Source organism: Callorhinchus milii, unplaced genomic scaffold, assembly GCF_018977255.1.
Source record: "Callorhinchus milii isolate IMCB2004 unplaced genomic scaffold, IMCB_Cmil_1.0 Scaffold7, whole genome shotgun sequence".
NCBI classification, from domain to species: Eukaryota; Metazoa; Chordata; class Chondrichthyes; order Chimaeriformes; family Callorhinchidae; genus Callorhinchus; species Callorhinchus milii.
The window spans coordinates 11,398,702-11,421,432 of NW_024704748.1; the positions used below are offsets into that span (position 1 = coordinate 11,398,702).

Consider the following 22,731-nt stretch of genomic DNA (forward strand, 5'->3'; position numbering starts at 1 on the left):
CAAGAGCTGATCCTATCACCTGCCTTCCCCGTGATGTGGATAATCGAAAGGCAGATAACAGGTTCCGGAACATCTAAATTCTACTGCATTCGTGTCACCGCGAACACAGTTATTTGATTTGGCAATTTTTTAAAAAAAGAAATCCAAATGATTTATTTCCTCTCCTTCCAAAGTTGCAAAGCTCCATCCAACTCCTCCTCCAGTTACAGTCAAGACTTTGGGTTATTCATAGGCACAGGTTTGACGCGCAACAGTGACGTGACATAGTTATCAGTGCATCAAATGGGTCAGTGTGTTGGAGCCACCAATGTACTTACTGCGCCTTCATTGCTAAGTAATGTGAAGGTTCTCCTGTAGGTCAATGTTTCTGCTTTGATTTGTGTTCAAATATTCTAAAATGTCATTTGCCTTCCGAACTCTAAGGGAATGGACCCTCGAAGATCATGAATGCATCACCCGCAGAAATCCCAACCCGAGGATTGTGAAGTGGCCCTTATTTTAAGATGTCCATATTCTAGTCGGTTTTTTTTTTTGCAACGGATGCATTCGATTGTACAGTATAACCTTAAAAACCTGAAGGACGTGCAAGATTGAAATAGTTTGCTGCAGAATGTGAGATATTTAAGCGCCAAATAATGCCAAACATGTTGTATCAGGGCCCGGAGACAAATAACCTGTTTCCTCGCATCAGATTCTGAGAAAACACAGTCCACTCTGTTAGCATTGATTCACTCACTCCTCATTCTCTCCTCGGATCTCATTTCTTGGCAATTGCCTTGAGTTTGTGTACTGTTGAGCTGTCAGTGTGAGTGGGAGCACTGCTTCCCAAAGGTTTTGTTTTAAACGCAGCAAAATCTCTGCACCAAAGCAACCGGCTTTGACGGATCTCAGACCAGTTTCATTTGGTCGATCTCCCGCGTCGCTGTCATGGACATCCCTGTCGTCCCAGTGGCACAAAAACTCACGTGTGATCGCCGGCTGTCCCGCTGCCCGAGACTGTAGTAACTGGGCGACTCGCTCAAGCAGCACAGGAACATCGCGTCTCTGTGCGCCTGCGCCTCCAGCACCTGTCAGGCAACTCCGCGTCTCATCCCACTCTTCCAGATATCACGGGGGGAACGGAAGCCCCGGAAACAAACGGGATACAGAGGTCTGATACCCGCAAACCCACCCGCAGCATTGCAAAAAAAAAAGGCGTCGCAGCAGTAATACCCGAGGGACCCTGTCCGCGCAGCCCGTTGCGGTGACGAGCATTAAACAACGACACCCCCCCCCCCCCCCACCCCACCCCCCTCTCTGAGGGCAGAGAGTGGTAGTTGCGATCCGGGCTGAGCTCCCGACGACCCGGTTACGCGCCTGGAGACGGAGACGCCACTCAGCGGAGCCGCTCTGTCCTTTACAGCGCGCGCCTCAAAGTCATCGCCGCACTTTCCAAAAGCGCTCCTGTGCTGCTCTGTTTTATTACCTTTCACCCTGTGCGCGCGCGCGTGTGTGTGTGTGTGTGTGCGTGTGCGTGTGTGTGTGTGCGCGCGTGTGTGTGTGCGCGTGTGTTTGCACTGTGATACACTGTATTGTGTATCCAGAGGAGGAAACCCAAAGGACAGAGGGATGAACATGTCAGTGATCGCGCTGCAGGAATACGAGTTTGAGAAGCAGTTCGATGAAAGGGGAGCCATGGAATGGATGCAGGAGAACTGGTGAGTGACTGAATGAAATCAGTGTGCAGGTGTGTAAATCATAGCGGGTGGGGGGTGAGGTATACATACACAAAGGGTGAGCCACTTGGACCCCTATCAATTTCTCTCCCAATTTTTGGCCCCTTTAATGCATTTCAAAAAGATAACCACAGCGCAAAGCAACGTTGCAGCGGGATTTTTATTTTCTCTCCGGGGGAGAAGAAGGGTGGAATCCATCTCATTCTCTCTCTCTCTCTCTCTTTTTTTTTAAAAAAAAATGGTTAGTAATTGACGGTAGATTCGTTGGGTGTTTTTTTTATTTTAATTTAATTTTTTTAAAAAAAAACTCCACTGAGATCAACGCCTACAAATGCGTGGCCTAATTTTAAATTGGGAATGTTGCATCAGTCGGGGAAGCACCGAATCCATTTGGTGTACAGTAGGTGTAAACAGATTGGAGGAAAAGGGTGGAGACAGGAGAATGCCGATCCTGCCCCGGATTGACACAATAAAAAAAAACACATCAGTCTTCGCGGGGACACCAATTGTTTGCTTTTCGCAGGAATCTCAAGTGCACAGATCTCAGTCTGGGAACAGGGATTCTGCCACTCTGCAGGAGTACAGGTCACGGTGTAGTGTGGTGGAGAATTGCCCCATTGATGGGGAACTTTCACGTGTCAGGTGGACCCGTCAAATGGACCGACACCAAATAATGTCACGGACTTGAGACGCAAACGCACACATTTTAGCCAACATCACGACGCCTATTATAATATTGCAGTCACGTCCAACGGGGAGTGTACACGAACCACTCGTTTTGTTACGGCGAAACGAGGCCTCCGACTGCAATCGATCGCAGTTTACACCACACAATACGGGTCACGGTTACAGTCGCTTTACACCGATGCGTTTGCAGTCGCTCACTGTGCTGTACACCTGTTGTGTTCCTGAGCCTATATTTTGCAAGTGTTTCTCTAGGTTTAATGCTTGTAATTCGTGTGGCGGCCAATCGAACGGACTATTCGTCACTCGTATTGAACACAACGTTTTAAATTCGTGCGTTACAGGTTTACACTGTATATTGCATGTGGAGCAGATGTCAGTCTGTCGGGGCGCTTCTGCTAGTTCTGCCTTATAAAACTTACGTAATTTAATTTTGCACTCCAATGCATTACGTTAGAGAGTTCCGGGAATTTGTATTTGCAATCTTTGGTGTAAATAGATCAGTTGCNAAAAACATTCTACGTAGAACAATTCTGTCATTCAGTAAGTCTGGCCATTAAGTCTATTTGTAACCACTTTAATATCTCGGGTGTGATGGAGGGAATATCACATGTGGTTGCTGTGTGCTGCAGATAATCCACGAGTGAAGAAATCACAACTCCAATATTCTTGATTTGACAACAACTCAAATCTAGACCGTTTTAGTTTGACAACAGGGAGAAACATTAAGTACGGTCCCTTACTCCACACGTCTCTCATTTACCCAGCAATAAGTAGGAGTCAGGGTGTGAGTCCATTGGCTGATCATTCGTGTAATAATCCCTTCAAAAAAATAATAATAATTTGGTCTCTCAATTCCAAAACTGTTTGTGGGTCACTGTTGTGTGCAATTGGCTTCTGCATTTCACCCACAATATCCTGTGAAGTGCCATGAGACATCTCAAAGATGTGATAAGGCGTTATATCAAATAGAAGATTATAAAAAGTCTTAATAGTTTTACGTTTCAAGTTTTCTTCAATTATTAAGACACAATGGTGATGTTAACTTGTGTTTACCAACAGTTCAAAACTGCTGACAATATTACTCTCAAATTGCACCTGTAGAAGGAGTATGCCATTGAGTACATAGTGTTTACTTTCTAAGGAGAGATTTGAAATGGTAGTTTTAAAACGTAGGACTTAAAAGTTGTGAAAAATTCTGTCCTCTGGAAAACACATATTGTGTGTCACTGTAGTATTATGCAGATTGATTTTGTGTCCTATATAGCTGTTAATGGATTTTCCCCATCTGTAGTGTCTTTAAAAAGTCCAAAAGAAAGTAGCCTTTGATTTTTATTAATAAGTTAATGCAGCCATCAATTGTAATTCAATCTTTGCTGCTTGCAGTTTTCTACATCTGCAGGTTTAATGTTTCTTCAGTCTCTAAGTGTTTCTTCTAGTCTGTGGATTGGTAAAGTGAAATATTCATACAGTATTCCATGTATACGTGTCCTCGATGACTGGTCAGGAATCCTCCCACTCAGCTCCTGTTAACCCTGCAGGCTGAAGCCCTAAAGGATAGGATTGTCCTAACTGAACAAGCAGTGAGAAAGCTTGCCAGACATCAATGGCTAGTTTTTAGGTATCAGTTGTAATCCAGCAGTAATCAAAATGACCATCAAGACAATATATCCTAGTTGGGCCCAGGACAGGTTTTCAAAAAAGGATAAATCATCTCCGAGATGTTCTGTTCTTCTCTTTCTCCCCCACCCCTCAATAATTTTTAAACTATTTATTATTTTTGTCATTTTACAATGACCCACTTTTCAAATGAAAAATAAGTTGATTAAATTTAAAAAGACTGTGCCTTGGGGATTTTAAAGAAGGATTTCTAATGCTTGGTTAGTAAAATTGTTCCCCTCACTATCATTTGGGCATGCGAGTGCCTCTTTTAATGAAAACAAGTAGGTTTAAACTTTAGGATGGATTCTTCCTATTCCCCACCCCACCCCCCCCCCCCCACCCCCACAGGCACACACACCGACACACAATATATTTGTACAAAATGTATTTAGTTATGTGAGCGCCGATCTGCACAAACACAGAATTAGTTAATCAGGAGAATCCACTCCAAAAGTAGAGACTCTGGCTTATATGCCTATGCTCATCCTTTTCATGGTAGTCATATACTACTAATATAATATAATAAAATATAATAATTAAGCTAAATAATGGCATTCACAATCGAGGTGTGGAAAGGTGCCAGATACTAAATCTCTACAATGACTGCTGTGTAACTAATAACTTCTAATGCTTGGGATGACAGCTGCTGCTGGAAGGCGTAATCTGAAGTCTGAGTTTGGAAACACATGCTCATAGATCAAACGCTCTGTATCCACCCTGATTGGTATACAGAGAGTTAAGTAGCTGCTGCTCAACTATACATCTCCAACTAGTGGAACCATCGCTCAATGTGTAAGAATATGCATCTGAACTGTGGGCAAGAGGACATATTTCATGCTGAGCTGTGCTGCTCATCAAGAAGCTTGCAGGGAATTTCTGGTACCTGCCCTGCTATTCATCAAGTAAAAGATCGTCAGGTTTCAAATGTCTAAACTATCTTTCCAGGTATGGGGGTGGGGGGTGGGGGGAGAAGGAAGAACAGAGCTGGCTCCATGCGGTTGTGTTTGGTAATGTTATGTTGGAATAAAGTCAATTCTCTACAACAGACAATCTTGATCCCCAAACTTTCTTTCAAAGGCCCTCTTGTTTGTTTAGCTTTCCCTCACCTCCGCAACATTGCCCACCTCTGTCATCACCTCTCCTCTGGGCTGTCAATTCCCTTATTCATACCCTCATCACGTCTACACTTTATTCTAGCACTGATTGTTGGACTCCCCGCACTTCCCTAAACAAACTGCAGTCTATCTGGAACTCTGCCATGTCCTCTCCCACATCAGGCTCCACAAGGCACCCCCATCTTTGTTCAGATCCCAACGTCTTAAATTCAAGGTTCCCATTCTCACTTTCAAATCCCTCTATGGCCTCACCCCACACTACTTCTGTAACCTTCCACAACCCCATTCAGCCTCGCTGCTCCCTTCACTTAATGAACACTGGCCTACTTCATGTCCCACATTCTATCCACTATACCTTTGGTGAGCGAACTTTCAAACATTCTGCCCTTGCTCTCTGAAACTCCATCCTGGAGTCCCTGACTCATTCCCTCCCAATCTTCAAAACCAACCTTGAATTGCCTCTTTGACTGTGCTTTTGGTAATCTTTCCCCGCCCCTCCCTCTTCAGCACAAACCCCCTCCCCCAGATCAAGTCATCAGGCAGCAACAACAGCAACTTGCATTTATATTGTGCCTTTCATGTCGGGAGGACATTCCAAGGCTCTGGAAGCAGTCCCAAGCAGTGTAAAGTGCTTTGAGACATCCTCGTGATGTCAAAGACACTATATAAATGTAAATTACATTGTATTGGAACGGAACATTTGAGAGATTTTATGAAATCTAGAAAAGGGAAACACCGTAGTTGAAATGTTGCAAAGACGAGAACAACATTTACAGTGTTTGTAAATCATTTCAAAAGATTAAATGCAGGTGTTTGCTGCATGTTGTTGCATTGTTGTCTATACAAGTTAACTCAAAGGATACAGCTTGTAAGTAACATTTAACTAATGTTTGGTTAACATTTAAATAAAGTATAAACTGTGGAGGAGCTGCTTGTCTTTCATCTTCCTATAGCTTTTGATTTATAAAACTCCTATTCAGTAATGCCTGCATCAGTAAAAATATTTGTCTTCTACAATCAGCTTCTGTTCAGATCATCAAGTCTCCTTGACAGCCAGGCATTCTAATCCTTGCTGACCCATCAATCTGACCATCACCAACATGCTTGTACAGCAGTCATCCAATACAAAAGAAAAATATTTCACATTTTGTTTTCTTTTAAAAAGAGGGAATTTGGTTACAGCATAAGACAAATTCTAAATTGGTCAGATTATAGAGAGAAAAGAAATAAAGAAAAAAAATCCATATCAGATCCAAATACTTTTCATATGATGTCAGGGTTATCTTCAGACTGTTAGAGATTTGAAGATTTCTTATCTTTTTTTGTCCTATGGTTTTGTAGAATAGCTTTTTCTAAATACTATACATCAGGAAAATGCTTGTAAAGTACAATTTTTAAATAGAACTGTTAAAATGAGTGGTCAGCTAGTTTTTTGGTTAGTGAGTCATGTAATTTTATTACAACCAGACCCAACATCCTAATACAAGGTCAGATAGAATAAGATGACTTGCAATTAAATTAAGAAAGAATATCTAGAATACAATACAAATGGCATTCAAATTAAAATTGTAGCACTTTGACAGTAATTGTCAGGGCAAGATTGTATTTTACAATATGAGGTCATGAGCGCAATGGTTCTCACCCTTAATTGTGTACCCGTGTTATGACAAAATGCTCCGTGTATTTGGTGGCCTCTGTATCAATCCTTTCTGTATTGTGAAAATTCCCTCTCAGTGAAACTCCCCTAACGCGAATATACACACGACAACAGGTAACCCCAATGCCTTATTGCTCAACAAAGGGATGCATCATTAACATCAGGGTCTGTAATCATGCCACTGTTAGCAAATGTGCAAATCAGCTATGCTGATACAACCACTAGAATGGAATTTGATCATAAATGAAAACATGGAGGAGACCCAGGCCTCCTGTTGCAATTGATATATATGCAGATTAAATAGGGGTGAAATACATATCTTAAAATTGGTTTATTTCAAGCATAGTGTTAAAAGAAAATCCTCTTTAATTTAAATGCATTGATTTCTACAGTGATGATACAATTCTGGCACTTTGTCTTTAGTTTGGGGAATATTATTATAAAGGATGGAAAAAATAACATTGGAAAACACTGATTTGTTCATCTTATGTGCAGGTAGGTCGTGGTAATTCTCCCAGCTCTCATCATTAAATATGCACAGAGACATTGGTAGGTGGTGTAGCTCAGTATATTTTCATTCCCAGGCTTGGAGGTTCATTGAAGGTAGTTTAAATAAACACAAAGTAAAATATGCTGTTTTTTTGAAAACGGGTTTCCTCCCAAATTGAACGCAGCAGTGTCCCAAAACAGTCATGGATTGAGTTAACAAATTATTTTTTATTTTATTTTTTAAGGGATTATTCCCCCCAGAATAGCTACCTGCCAATGGACTAATAACCGGGTTCTATTTACTGCAAGGTAAACAGAGGCATGTGGAGTAAGGAAACTTACCTCACGTTTCACCCTGCCTGGGAATCGAACCCAGGTTCTCACGCATCCGAGGTGAGTGCTCTCACCAATATGCTGCAGGGCTCCAAAATCATATGACAACATTTGCAAGAAAGAACTCTTCAGAAAGAAAATAGATGACACAATAATTCATGAAATCTTATGTTTTTTCTGACTAATTTCATGTGGTTATTGCTTGCAACTAAATTGTTCCCTTTCTAACTAACGTACAGTTCTATTATTTGCAAATAATCAAACTTTTGTATTAATATAAGCTTGATAGGAGGAAGGCATAATCTTTTCTGGGATTACCTGTGCTGGGGTGTTGTATTTTCAAAGTCTATTTTGGAAAAAAAAAACACTGCGCAAAATGCCCAAATAATTAATTTACGTTAACTAACCTTTATCAATCAACAGCTCCTCTATTCTAGGTCAGCAATATTGCCATGTCACAAAACACTATGGCAAAGGACTATTTTGAGAATATTATCCCTTTCCAAGAAAGATCTTTATGCATTATATTTAAAATCCAGTTCTAGCCATTGGTTGATGTGATTTTATTCTAGCCTCTCATGCACTCTGCTCAGTATCAGTGACTGAAGACCAGTTTAGTTTAAATTTTATAGACATACTGAATCAGTCTGAGCAGACTATAGACAGAACTAGATGAAACAGTGAAGTTGCTTAATTAAAAACTTACATTTTTATGTGTATGATTCTCCCCAGCACGTTTGTTACCACTTTTTCATGTGATGTCACTCCTTTACAGTCATTTATTTTCTCGTTCTCAGCTCAATATACTTGGGGAAGAAAACAGCAGGAAGCTAAGAAATTTGAATCATACAAAATTAAGTCTGACTCTCAATGTTGGGCAAGAAATCCTAAGTTATTGCATTGAATTCAATGGTAAAATATCTCTGCACTTTTAAAATACCTATGTAAGTTCGCAGCATAGTTTAATCTTTAATAACTTGTGACACTATCCTATGTGAAGGGCACTATATAAATCCAAACAGTCATTGTTGTTATGTCAAACATCCAATAAAATAAAATGTATAAATTTGGGGACAACACAAGTAGTCCTGGTGTTCTTCATCTTTCCGTTCGATTAATTGCTGTATCATTTGGTTTTATTTCATACTACTTTTTTTTACTGTGGCTCTGTTTCATCCTCAACAAAGCCATCAGCATAGCTGACCCTATTTTAATGAAGTGGATTGTTTATCTCAGAACTGCACATCTATGAGAACTACAGCCTCTTCTTATCTTATAGATAAAACTATAGTTATTTCAAATCCATCAGTTTTTTTATAAAAGCTATTGGGCAATACATAAAAAGATGGACAAGCCACAGATAATCTAGAAAGATGTGCGTAAATCTCCATTTTCATATGGATCATTTTCACATCTGTTTTCAGAACAGCAGAACGCAGATTCAAAAAGAGAGAAGGACAACATGTCCTTTCTCTCCCCAGAGAGAAGCTTCATTTGGTAACTCAGCTGAGGAATGATGAGACTTGCAAAAACATATTTAAAAATCTGTTTTAAAATCTCTCTATCATTCTGGAGAACATTGCTCTCCAGGATGATAGAGAGAACTACAAGAAAATCTGTAAACCCAAAGTTTGAGGAATGAATGTCTCAGTAGCACAAGCTCAGCAATGGTGTCATGCCACATCAGCTTTCTTTGACAAAAAAAACACAAATGAGATTTTGTACATGAGGTCTCAATTTGTTACATCAACTTTCATTTACAATGTATAGCACCTTATGTGCAAATGCTAACTTTAGAACAGAGGGGACAAAAGCCGCCTTGGTACCAAAATAGTGGGACAGTACAGATAAACAGCAAATTACAAAATAAAATGCCTATGTTCACCTTTATTGAATACAAAAATAGTTTATGTAAACTATCTGAAGTTCACCATTATGCATATTGCATTATTGCCTTTAATATTTAAGCAATTAGTCCATGTAAGCCAGGATAGCTTTTAAAAGTGTGACCTTAGCAGGGATCAGGGGCTAAGTGGCTTTCCTGGGATCCCAGCATCTGATCAGTCTTAAAAACGTTCCCAGGTATTTTTAGAACATTTTATTAACTTATTTTCAGAGTTCAAAAGACAAGGATGGAACATTGCAAAAGTGTTGCTGTTTTCTCAGTAATAAATGTCTGACTAACAAATACAATAGTTGTTACCTCCTAACTACTGCTCATGAATTCATTTGTTTTTATCAACTATTGGAGAACTGACCATCAGCATACGATGGGAAAAATATTTCTCTGCACAAAGGATATTTTAATCTGGGGTTTCCCTGGATACTTTCTTGCACCTACATTGCTGGGTCTGGTAGGGTTGTGTTTTAACAGTCTTTACATTTGATTTAGCAACTTAGCAACAAGAATTATTGCCAGTAGTTGTGTTGAACACCCATTGCATTTTGTACAAGAAATAATGAAGGTGTGATGACCTTTTAAAGTTAAGTTGCTTGTATTTTTGTAACAACTCAGACTTATCTGGTTAAAGTTGAACCTTGGCACCATTCCAAAACCGTGGGTGTGTAATGCAAAGGCATCCAAATTCATCTTTGTTTATCACAAGAGTACAAGCTTACCTATCCTCCCCTTCCACGTTCCAAAGTCAGGAAATCAAATGATGAATATTCACAACAGTAGTAATTCATTTCACAAAATGGGCAGCCACTGAACCCATTGACGAGTATTAAGTGCAGTTTCTCCTTCGATAGCAGCTTAATTGTTGTTCAACATCATTTTGAAAACAGAACGCCCAATGGTATAATCTATCCAACACAGGATTTCTGCTTTTCATTTGGTACTTCTAGATTATCCTGTACGAATGTTCTGGTGTGAAAAGAAACTCAGGAAAATTGGGAATCACTTAAAGTGCATCCACATCTGTGCTAAGAACATTAGGTAGATAAGAACAGAAGTTCATGTCAGTGCCATTGTTTGCTGAATGTCTTCTACGTAAACCCCCCATTTTTTATTACATGTTCAGGTTCAGTGTACAGTACCGAATTGAAGGGAAGCTAGACATTACATTAGTGCATAAGAACCAATAGAAAGAGAAGCAGAACTGGCTGAAAGTTGTTGGGGATGTTTCACCCTAAAGTGAGACAGTGTTCTGCAGATTTCTGTTGTTCTGATACACAGCCGGAAAGCCCAATTCAGCTTGGCCTGTAAGATACATTTTTTTCTCAGTATAAAATTATTGGAGCCTCCTCAATGCGACTACCAGAGCTCAGACGTTGGCTTTTATAACACTATCTACATCGCTTGGTTGCATTTTTCCTGCAATTATTCTGTTTGAACATGCTGAAATTTCATTTCTGAAAAATAGTGTGAATGTTAAAATGGAAATGAAAAGAAGTCACCTGGGACTGCACTGTCCAATTTCACAAGTGAAAAAGAATGTAATGTACTTATGAAATGTGGAGTCTCAGCACACTTCACACACTTTGCAGCCTGGAGGTAAAATGAGCGGTGTCTGTTACCCAATCACAGCAAAATTGGATTTAACAGCAATAACTTACTGTTGAAACATACCTTGTTAATAAATTCTGTCGAGTTTGTAAAGCAAATCATTAAGATTTGACCGCTAAATACCTTGCATCTGAGATATTTTGTTTTATAACAGAAGAGCTCGTAAAGTTTGTCTGATAACTATGTTATACAACAATGCCTCAAATTTCCCAAGCAATCCAATTAATAAATACTGCTTTCTCCTGGTGTCCTGGCTAACAATCAACCAAATAAAATTGCTCACCATGACTATTTGTGGGACATTGCTGTGTACAAATTGGCTGCGCGTTCACCCACCACCCACACACTCCACAATCCACAATATATCCTGTGAAATTCATTGAGATGTCCTCCCAACATGAAAGGATTATTAAGATTTTATATGAATGTAAAATTGTTGTTCTGTATACCATTCAACCAGTCCTTTTTTCCTGAAAATTTCCCAAATCAGTGCACAAACGTGCATTTATAGAGTGCCCTTCATCTTGTAGGATAATGCCTTAAAGCACTTTACTTTTTTTTAAAAAACACATCCACAAGAAGGATCTTTTGGTTTATACCAGTGTATTGAATTTACTTATACAGGAATGTGGCTTGAAACAAATCTCTCCTGGTCAGCGAGTATCTTCCTGTTCGTCTGACAGTTTTTAATGACAGAATCCCCAAATCTCATCAGGTAACAACTGGCAAGGATAAAAGTAGCACATAATTGGTTATTAAAAAGGCTAACCATGAGCTGGCGATAATTGCTTTGGGAATTGTAAGATAACTGGTTTTGGGTGTTGTGAGAAAGAATTAATTAAAGTACTTCTTTTTCTTCCCAACAATTTCTCCTCTCCACTCCTTTCCTGAAATCACTTAACTCTTCCTTCCACTAGGGTATAGTCTCACGGATACCAGTCACCTTCTGAGGTATTGACAGGATAAAACATGGGGTGGGGGTGCAGAAATTGCAGATGAGCCTCCAGTGCGTGGGGGGCTGGTCACTGGTTAGTAAGTAGGAGTGGTACCTTGGCTGATTTTGCGCATCTTAGTCAGAGGCTGCAAAGCTAACTGACACCCAACACTTGGACTGTAATCAGCTAACTCAACACATCTGTACGGCTCAGGTATTTGCTGAGTAGAATTAATGGGGGAGGAGAAAGAGGTAGGAGGTGTGATGTAACAAGACCTCCAGGATGTTTAATAATGCAAGTGAACTTTCATCCATAATTATGAGATTGAAAGGTGTACTAATATTATTGAACAGGGCATGTTAGATCGCATTATATGGTCAATTTAATATTAATGTGAAATCGGATAAAATACATTTTATGCCTCTGAATTTAGAATGCCTACCAGATACCCTTTCTATCTGCTAAATCCTCCAAAGAATGAAAGGATATTTGTACAGATTTTTAGAAAAAAAATCTCAGTTATTTCTTGGTGAAAATTGATTTTCAGGTACACTTCATTTCTGAGAATTTACAGGAGAGATTTACGGTGAGGTGTGAGCAAACTGTTCAGCTGATGCAGAACATTTTAGTTATTCGATAAAAGAACTAAGCTTGTACATTTTATTCAATTAATTTTTTTTGACCACTCAATCTTGCATCACCCATCTAGTCTACAATGCAGTGAGTTAAAGGGGCCAATGTTCCTTTGAAAAAAGTTGATGACCATAGCTGTTTTTTGTTTTGTTCGCAGTTACAAGATGTAGCAACATAAATTTGTCAAACTACATCATCATGTCATTCTTGCATATCACAAGCTCTTTTTTTAAAATGGGTTGGGAGGGGGGGGAAGGTGTGGGGAATGTGAAATTCATTGAATACCATCAGAATACCATCAAGCGCTCTGAGACGCCGTCCGGCGTGGAGGGCGCTGTATAAATCCAAGTTGTAGTTTAGAACTGAGCCTATGAAAGGGAAGGCCAGGAAAATTGAGAATATGGAACCACAAGTACCTTAGGAGACCATAGCTAGAGTTGAAATAATCTTCAGAGAGAAAGATAACTAAGGATATAAAGGGATATGAAGAACATGCATTGAAATAGAGAGTTGCGATTCACTTTTATAGCAGAGAAGTTGTGCTGAGCCAAATGACTTTCCCATTATTCTCATTCAATACTACAGATATTTATTCTTAGTAGGAATAATAATAATACTTGCATTTGAGAGAGCACCTTATCACATCATTGAGACATCTCAAAGCGCTTCACAGAAATATACTGTGGTTTCCTGATTTACCCACAGTATAAAATTCGACATCCAGTCAATCTGCTTGAATGACTTTTCAGGATTCTCAGCACTAAATGCACTGTGGGTACTGGAGACCTGACACAACTTAAGTTTATATATATGTATTTATATAGATAGATATATAAAGAAAAATGTATGTGATATTTGCCACTACTCTGCAAAAAAAAAGCCTGAAAGGAATCTTTATATCATGTTTAACTGAAATGAATTGGACGTACATAACAGACACCATCACAGTGATGATTTCCTGTCAGGACGTAAACATGGTAAATAGTTAATCTCCAGTCTACCATATTATTCACTTTGGAAAACGCCATTTCTAGAATCTCTCCTTACTGTAGTTACAAAAATCAGTTCAAAAGTTAAAGATCACATTATTTTTGGAGTGTTGGAGCACTGCCAAAATTTCATAGCTTCTTTCAACACTTGAAAGCTGATTCCAGCCAAACAGGTATTTTTGGAAAGGGGGCTTGGTGTCATGCATCACATGTAAAATATATTCAGGCACAAAGGGGCAAACCTCATGACTAAAAAAAACTGAAAACACCATGCAGGTAATGGAAATCTACAGTAGATGAATCAGTATCCGAAACAAAATGTGTAAAAAATTGAAGTGTTGCTTGGTACAGCAGAGGGAGCTCCTGATCAGTAAAAGCTTGAATTGTTGCAATATACCAACTTGTAAAAGTTTTTTCCACAAGTTGTTCCGTGCCGTCATGTGTGAAGTCAGGCCTCAAAACATTAACGTGCAGAAAATTCAAAATTCAAAAAAGAATATACCCAATTTGTCGACTAACAATGAGTTAATGAGATCGAGCACATAGGTAGTTCATAAGGCAAGGAAGAGATTGCAATAAGCTATAAAGGATTGGGAGGCGAAACAAAACAAAGAAAGCAAGAGGAAAAGCAAACACACAAAATTTACTTTTGCCCTGTTTATGCTCTTAACTAGAAGCAAGGACATCCTGAGTTTCCCATACAACTCTTTTTCCAGTCAACAGTGAAAATACAAACATATTTCTTTTTCAGTAAACTGGACTAATTTATTGCAGATTTGCTGATAGCCAAGGAACCAGTCTCACTGGTTGTGGTTTGGACTTGAAAGGTCTATTCCCTGTGTGCGAACATATTGTTTGATTGTCGTACTATGGTACGACATTATCATTGGGTGATGCAATATCAATTCCATCCACTCTCTGTATAGCTGAGGCGAGAAATTCCGACCATGACATTTAATGTCTCCTTCAAAATTACCAACAGAAAACTATTTGATGGAAATCACAGCACTGCAGATCAATTCAATCTAAAAAGCCTGAGCTAAGGCTGTCTTATATCATGATCCTAATTCCCTACTTTTCCTTATACCCTGCTGTGCTATATAGTATATATATTTTTAAGTTTTCATTTATTCACCACAATGTGTTTGCATCCTGAAAGATTTTTTAAAAATTCAGTGTAAGAGGCCTTGCAGAGCTTCAGTCACTCAGCATAGCTCAATGCTCATGGTACCCTGCAGAATCTGATATATATTGCAGTACCGTGTTGAAGTAATCTCAGCAATGCGCACATCCAGGCCTGTTGAGCTGGCTCTAACAGATATGTATGTTCAATGTATGGCAAGCCCAAAGTTTTTTGTAATCAGGTAATTATAGCTATTACTTGAGGACCGCTCATTGTCGGACATGATGGGATTTATCACATCTTGGAGTTCTGATGCTCGTGCTGTGAATGTTCTTGCTGATGGTAGAGAGAAAAGTTTGTCAGCTTTTGTGACATTACGGTTAAAAATAAAATCCCGCTTGGAGAGTGTGGAGTTGCTTCTTTTTCTGAGCACTAGGGATAAAGCATTTGCGGGTGACAAGCCGAGGCAAGGCCAGTCTCTGTCTCGGATTCTGTGACTTCTGTTGACTGCCTTTTCACCTAATTTCCAAATTCAGGCACCTACTTTATTACAGACCCCTGAGGTGAAAGAAAACAAAGGCAACAAAATAACCCAGAACAGTTTAATTTAGATAGTTCCCCTCCACACATGTACAAGAAGGATTGGTGAGAACAATGACTGGCACCACCTTTAACATTTACAAGGTTATGGAAAGTGTTCAAATGTTCAATGATTACAGCCACAAAGGAATAATACTGGGGAGAGTGGATTGTTCCCTTCTGTATTGGTGCCAGCTAGTCTCCAGCTGCTGGCTACATCACTTACCCATGGCAACATGACTAATTGCACATTTAACAGTAAACTGCTGAACACGCTGCATTAAAACACTGAGCGACAGTGAAAGGAAACTCATACATAAGCTACCTTCAATTTGTTGACCCATTTTAATGCATCACATGGCTGAGGGGGGTGGGGGGGTCGGGGAGGAGAATGTTAGACTTGGAAAAACTCAGTTCATTCTAGTTGTTTTAAGAAAAATGTAATTTGAGAATGGATTTGGTTTTAATATTCTAGAATATGGATGCTTTTGAATTCAATATGTATTTCCCATGTTATCTGGTCCATTTGGCTGTACTGTTCATCCACAAAATACACAGCCACTCAACTTTACAGTATACCTTGTGAAGAGCTTTGAGACGTCAACATTTGGATGGATTTTAAAAATGGGATCACTTTATCTCAGGACTTCTTTTACTTGTACTGACTGAAGAATTAACTATCACTGAAGGATACTTTTAATGTACCAGTACACATCTGACCATCGGGACGTGCCCCTATTGTTGTGAAACTAACTCCAGTTTGTGGGTGCAATCGAAATGGACAAGTGATTTTTCTCATTGTCTGGGTTTGTTTTGAAAAAGGGCACAATAGGAAATACGTGTGCCTTGGAATAGATCACGGGACTCCCTCTTTCACCACTGAAAATAGGAATTTGTTAGCTACCACTAATGTAGAGGCAAATCCCATTATAAAGAGGCAACAAAAACATCACTGCTTTTTTAGCAATTGACCTTTGATAGATCCCATGTATCTGTAAACATTCATTTGTCATTTCAGGAACAGGAGATATTGATTTTTCATCAAACCTAGTAAGGCTTTCACTACCTTTGGCTTCTTTCAATGCTAACCAAGGTAAAAACACATCTGCTGCATATTTTGCACAACACAAATTTATATTGTGCCTTTCACATCAGGAGGATGTCTCAAAGCGCTTTGCCATAAACACCAAATGGTTATTTTAAAAATAAATTGGCGAAATTAGGTTTAAGTGTCTGTAATTTGCTAACTCAATCCAACCATTCCAATAAATCTCATTAAGGCCACATTCGTTAATTGCATGAAAAACTTTTTTTTAAATCTTAAGCTTTGAAGTTTGTAAATGAGAGGGAAAAGCAACATATTTCAATATGTTTTCAATAACTCAGATCAGATCTTCAGAAGTTATGTTTCCAGAAGCTTACTATGTTAAAAAGTCTTGGTAATTCAACCCTATTGCAACCTTTTCAAAACACCTCTAGTAAGAGAAACCAAAACCTTTCTTAGTTTACCAGCAGTATGGCTCCAGTTAGTTGAGAGAAGAAATTATTGAGACTGCAGATGGTGAATTATCTGATTATTCATACTTTCACTGAAAATAGAAGAATGGAGTTGCTTTCATTAACGAGTTGGTAAATGAACAAATATATTTGGGTCAAAACTATTTCAATTAGCAAAATTTTGACACCATGTTCACCCAACTTAAAATACACATCTGAGAACCTAGATATTTTGCTGCCTTGTCGGATAATTTCTATTTAAAGTCTATTGTTTTCCAAGTATTGTCAAATCACATGTTTAACTTCACAAGGTTCCTGACAGTTTGGTGGGCAAGGGCACTTCAGTTCTAAAATACACAGATGGAAGATCGCAAGTTCAATTTAGTTCGAAACGTAACTAATAGTTCACCAGTGAAAAATAGAAGGTAAACATGGAGATGTATACGCATATTTAGGCGTTAATGACCATTTTCCCTTTTTCAATCAGGAGCAAGTCATTCCTGTTTTCTGCAGTCTACGCTGGATTGATCTTTGCAGGGCAGTATTACATGAGAGAAAGGACAAAGTTTGAGCTCCGCAAACCGTTAATGTTATGGTCACTGATGCTTGCTTTATTCAGGTGAGTGACTGAGATTTTATGGGATTGTTAAAAAGCATTTTAGATGGTTTGGCCAATCTGATTAGAGAGTGATGGCACTCGAGTTTGATTCCCCACCCTGCTGTATTCCTAATCTCAGGAACAATGAATAATAATAATACTTTGATTTGGCACTTTGTCATTGAAATGCCTCAAACACTTCATGTTTTTACTGTAAAGTGTAGTCAGTCTATATATTTGTGCACAGTAATGTTCCACCAACAGCCATTAAGTGAATGACCAATTTGGCAACTCCCATAAGTCACCAACACACATTCAATACCAAAGCTTGAAGTAGGGAGAAAGAGTTGTCTTTCAAGAACAAAAATAAACAGATTGATATGCTTCAAGCAACATATTAAGCAATTCTGATTTTTCTTACACATTAGTTTACCAGTTACAAAAAAAGGATTAAAAATTACTAGACAGTCGATAATACATCTCTGCCACAGAATTGCATTTAATTTGTTCAATTGCAGATTTCTTAATAAGCGCTCCAATCATATGGTTCGTATCAACTTCATTGTGAAGCTATCACTTGGAGCATCTTGATCTCACACCAGCATTTGCACCAAAAACAGAACCTTTATTAGTCCTCCCATAAAATGGTAAAAACTAAAAAGTGGTACATAGTATTAAGAAACTAAGATAGTAGGGAGCAATGTAACCAGTTGACAGGTTTACAATGCACTGCTGTCTTTGCGCTTACTTTCTTGTTCTCTGAGCCTGTTATAACTCTTATTAATCTGCCATTAATTACACACAAGTCTGTCAAGGAATTAATTTCTAATCGTAATTCATTCATTCATTCATTCATTCATTCATTCATTCATTCATTCATTCATTCAATGCTCATTGTAAATATTTAAAACAGAGACGGGATTATCAGAATTGAGTTAACAGAATCACAAACATACAGAGGTGGTATGTGGCAGGCAAACTTTAAAATTTCCTCAAGGACAACAAGCACTGGATTTTATGACAATATGTTAATAGATTACATATGGACTGAATAATTAACTCAACTCCACAGCAAGACATATCTAGTTATCAAAAAGCTGATGAATAGTTCTTACAATATGGTAAATGGTGCCACAATCCACAAATTAAAAAATAACTTAATAAATTAAATTTGCTTGAAAAATGTCATAATACTATATATACATTTTAACCAATGCAACTAACCAATATGACATTGAGTCTTTCTTGCCTGATTTCAGGTTAAAAAAGAAACTGTAAGAGTACGGGGAAAGGGCAGGACAGTGGCACTAAATGTAAAGTTCTTTCACGGGCCCGATGGGCCAAACAGCCCCTTAGGATGCAATTCACCAAACAATACAAGAGTTTCTGTTTACCTTATTAATTGCACTCTGTTTAGTGTTGTGATATAAACAGACTACATGGCTGAGTCCTCTGGGATGTAATTTATGCTCCATTTGTCGCAATGATTTTGACTCAATAGTGTTACCATGTGAGCTCGCTCATGTGATACAAGTCACATCACATGGCTGTTTGTAATCTGAAGTTACTGTCTCTATTTTAAAGTGTTTCCTTTCCCCGTCTATTCAAATTCACCCAAAGTTATGCGTATTTGAGTGATCTTGTTGATAGCAGCACTTTTATTATGCAAAAGGTAGAGGATATGCTCCTGAAGCAATATCTAAAGGAAAAAATCTAGAGTGCAAAACTGCCCACCAGAGGCATTAATCAAGGAGCCCTACAATATGGAAAGGAAACAAGAAATGCACTCATTATGATAGTTACTGTTAAAACGCTTATACGACTTACAATACAGTAAAAACTGATGGTATTGTTTTACTTCCACTCCCAGTATACTTGGTGCTTTCAGAACAGGGTGGTACATGTGGCACGTGTTTTATACCGGTGGCTTCAAGCAATCCGTATGTGACCAGAGCTTCTACAACGGGCCTGTAAGCAAATTCTGGGCATATGCCTTTGTCTTGAGCAAAGCTCCAGAACTAGGTGAGATATCTAACATTATGTAAGTGTGGCTATAATTCAAATGAGACCCCGCTCACTTGCTTGATTTCAAGTTTGGATGTCTTGTGCTTTAACAGAAACTTCCCATGGATTTTAATAATAATAATTCTTGCATTTGATATAGCACCTTATCATGTCTTCAAGACATTTCCAAACGCTTCTCAGTAAAATACAATTCCCTTTCTCCCATCCACACCTTCATCTGATTGATACCCTGTAATGGACACATTCCAGTTTTATTGCAAGATTCTATCATGTACTTTACTCTTCCCTCCCCAATCCTGCAGAATTTCAATTTCGAAAATACCGAATCCCTTCTGCTGCGTAGTTTGAATACTTCTCACATTGTTTATTTGGGTCGGCTAGGCATTTTTGATATAAACGGAAATTCATTGCATGCTTAAGAGCATCCAAACCAGACAACAACAACAAAAACAACAAATTACATTCATAGAACGCCTTGCATGTCGGGAGGACAGGAGACAGTGTCAGACACATATGCATGCTACCTATGCGTAGGAACTTTCCTGCATCTGGAATGGCATGCACACTCCATGTCTGGAGGAATGCACTTTGCTTACCTAATTTATGAAAGTACAGTAAACCCTCAACATACCAGACTCCAGGAATCCAGAATTTAAAACTAGTTAAATGGTGGGAGAATGCTTAAGACTGCTTGGTCTAAGGAGCTTTTCGTCACAGTGGCAAAACCATTTCCAAAACCACAGAAGAATCAGAAAGCAGACCTCCATTTAAGTTAAATTCAGACCTATTTCCCTGAGATAAACAGACCTTGTTATTGCACCCTGGACCGCTCAGTCCCTCTGCTTACTTTACAATTTTTGATTTTATGTATATACAGAGTTAGGAAGAACTCAACAGAGAAGACAGGGCAAAGTGCAGAATTTGCAACCACCCTGCAAGGGATAGAAATTGCACTGCAAGTCACTCAGCATCTGTAGAAAAGCTTAACATTTCAATATGACGCTTCATAACTGTTCTCATGCAGGATTATTTGGTCAACGTGTTTTTATGTTCCTTTCAGGTACTGAATGACCTGCAATATATTTCCATTATTGCTGTTTTTATTAAACTGCAAAGAGCGAATAAGTTTTCTGGTCGAGGCTAAAATGGTTCACAATTTGGTTCAATTTTGCTGAATGTTTCAATATGTTATGTTACAGGAGATACCCTGTTCATTGTCTTACGGAAGCAGAAGCTGATATTCCTGCACTGGTACCACCACATCACAGTGCTGCTGTATTCCTGGTATTCCTACAAGGATATGGTCGCAGGCGGAGGCTGGTTTATGACTATGAATTACGGGGTCCATGCTTTTATGTACTCGTATTACACACTACGTGCTGCGGGCTTTCACGTTCCACGCAGGTTCGCCATGCTCATCACGCTCACTCAGATCACACAGATGGTAATGGGTATGGTAGTCAACATATTGGTTTACATGTGGATGCACGAGGGGCATTGCCGTTCTTACATTGAGAACATCATCCTGTCTTCCATTATGTATTTCAGCTATTTCCTCCTCTTCTGTTACTTCTTCTACGAAACGTATTTAAACAGGAAGAAACACACAAAGGTAGAGTAATTGCAAAGTGCTCAAAGAAAATGTCAATTAGTGGTTAATGCACAAACGTGATAAGGTGTTGGGACTTTGGTCAGAGCTTTGTGGGGCATCTATTATTAACCATGGAACGATGTAGACTTCTGTAGTACCACATATCCACTACTTTCACATGTCGTTGACTGACATCTCCTCTTAGAAACACCAATAAAGTTGGAATTACTAGGACGTGCAAATTCCCACGTTGTTGAAGAAATAAATTTCAACTACGCCTGGGTTGCCTAAGCTGCGCGAGTTAACTCACAAAAAGGTGTAGATGCAAAAAAGTTTCCAGAGTCTTCTGCTGAATGATTTCATGTAAACATTCAGAGATGTATAGAATACTTTCAGGAGAGCACGCAGAAGATTTCATTCATGGCTTTGAAAAGTGAGACATGCAGATTCAAATGAATGAATAAGCCATATGTTGACTTGCTTTGAAACTGCATTCGAGCTCCTTGTGTTACTCTGAAGTCAACCATTTTATTCAGGGAAAATGTCAGGTGAAAACAGATACAATGCTGTGTCTTTGTGGAATTTCTAAATGGGAATTCCTTCCTGTTGACCAGCGGAACTCTGTCCCAAACCAAGATTGCATCAGAGAGGATATCCTTGCACGTTGCTGCGACATACTTCCACTTTCTGGAAGATGTTCTCATTTGCACAACATGGGTTCCTGTTTAAGTGCTGTCCCGGGGAGAAAGACCTCAAATGAGTCAGCATGATTTCAAAAATAATTTACAGTGAAAAATACAAGATTGTCAGTTTCAGCATAACTGAGATTGTGCACTAACCGCTGAAAAGCTTGTGGATTGTCTGAATACATTGCTCTTTACCACACATTAAATCCCACATTAGTATTTTTGATTGATCTGGCAGGAAACAGTTTAGTTATAGGTACAATCTAGGTGTAGAATTTAGTTCTTTGTAATGTTTAACCTGCTGATTAGCAATACAATTGGCTCTGAATTTCCTTCTGAAACTTAAATTGACCATAATCTAATTAAGTAATTACTCAGTGCTTGAAGGATGTGTTTTTAGGAGTCCTTTACAAATAATATATTTTAAAAAAGTATAGTTGACTAAGTGGATGCCCATTTGGTGTAAATACATGCCAATGCGTCAACTTGTTCCTATGATCAGCGAACTGTTGGCTAAACCATAAAATGTTTTAAGTTTCACAGCTAAAATGATTGATTTTTATAGAACATTGTTTTGTATATCAAAATCCACCTTTCTCTCATTGCTCTCTTTGTTACACCGTCCCTATATCTCGGGCCTGACTTTTCACACATTACTTTGTGAGCTGAAGCCCTTGTGGGCAGGATAGTCCCAGCTGGACATATCTTGTGAAACTTACCAGTGCTTCCTATTAGTAACCTGTCCATATACCTGGTTTAAAACAAATGTACATTTTACATTATTACAGAATTGCCCCCACTCATGTCTCATTAGTATATATATAAGGTCCAAGGACGTAAAATAGGGATGAAGTTTATTGACCATTTGGGACCATTGTGATTAAATAGAGTACAAATGCTACCATGTTAAGA

The 22,731-nt window shown here is 38.8% G+C and overlaps 1 protein-coding gene across 2 annotated transcripts; it reads left to right on the top strand.

Annotated features, from left to right (window-relative positions):
• The first annotated feature begins 1,133 nt into the window (after nt 1-1,133).
• LOC103182716 (elongation of very long chain fatty acids protein 6-like) lies at nt 1,134-21,163 on the top strand. 2 transcript variants are annotated; one of them, XM_042337114.1, is made up of 5 exons: nt 1,134-1,150; nt 1,584-1,697; nt 17,407-17,538; nt 19,388-19,539; nt 20,742-21,163. In XM_042337114.1, the coding sequence occupies exons 2-5, from the start codon at nt 1,609-1,611 to the stop codon at nt 21,161-21,163; spliced, it is 795 nt and encodes a 264-aa protein (XP_042193048.1). In that variant the 5' UTR covers nt 1,134-1,150; nt 1,584-1,608. The 2 variants fall into 2 exon arrangements, with proteins under 2 accessions (XP_042193048.1, XP_042193047.1); XM_042337113.1 differs by lacking the exon at nt 1,134-1,150 and having other exon boundaries at nt 1,536-1,697.
• Nucleotides 21,164-22,731: the final 1,568 nt, after the last annotated feature.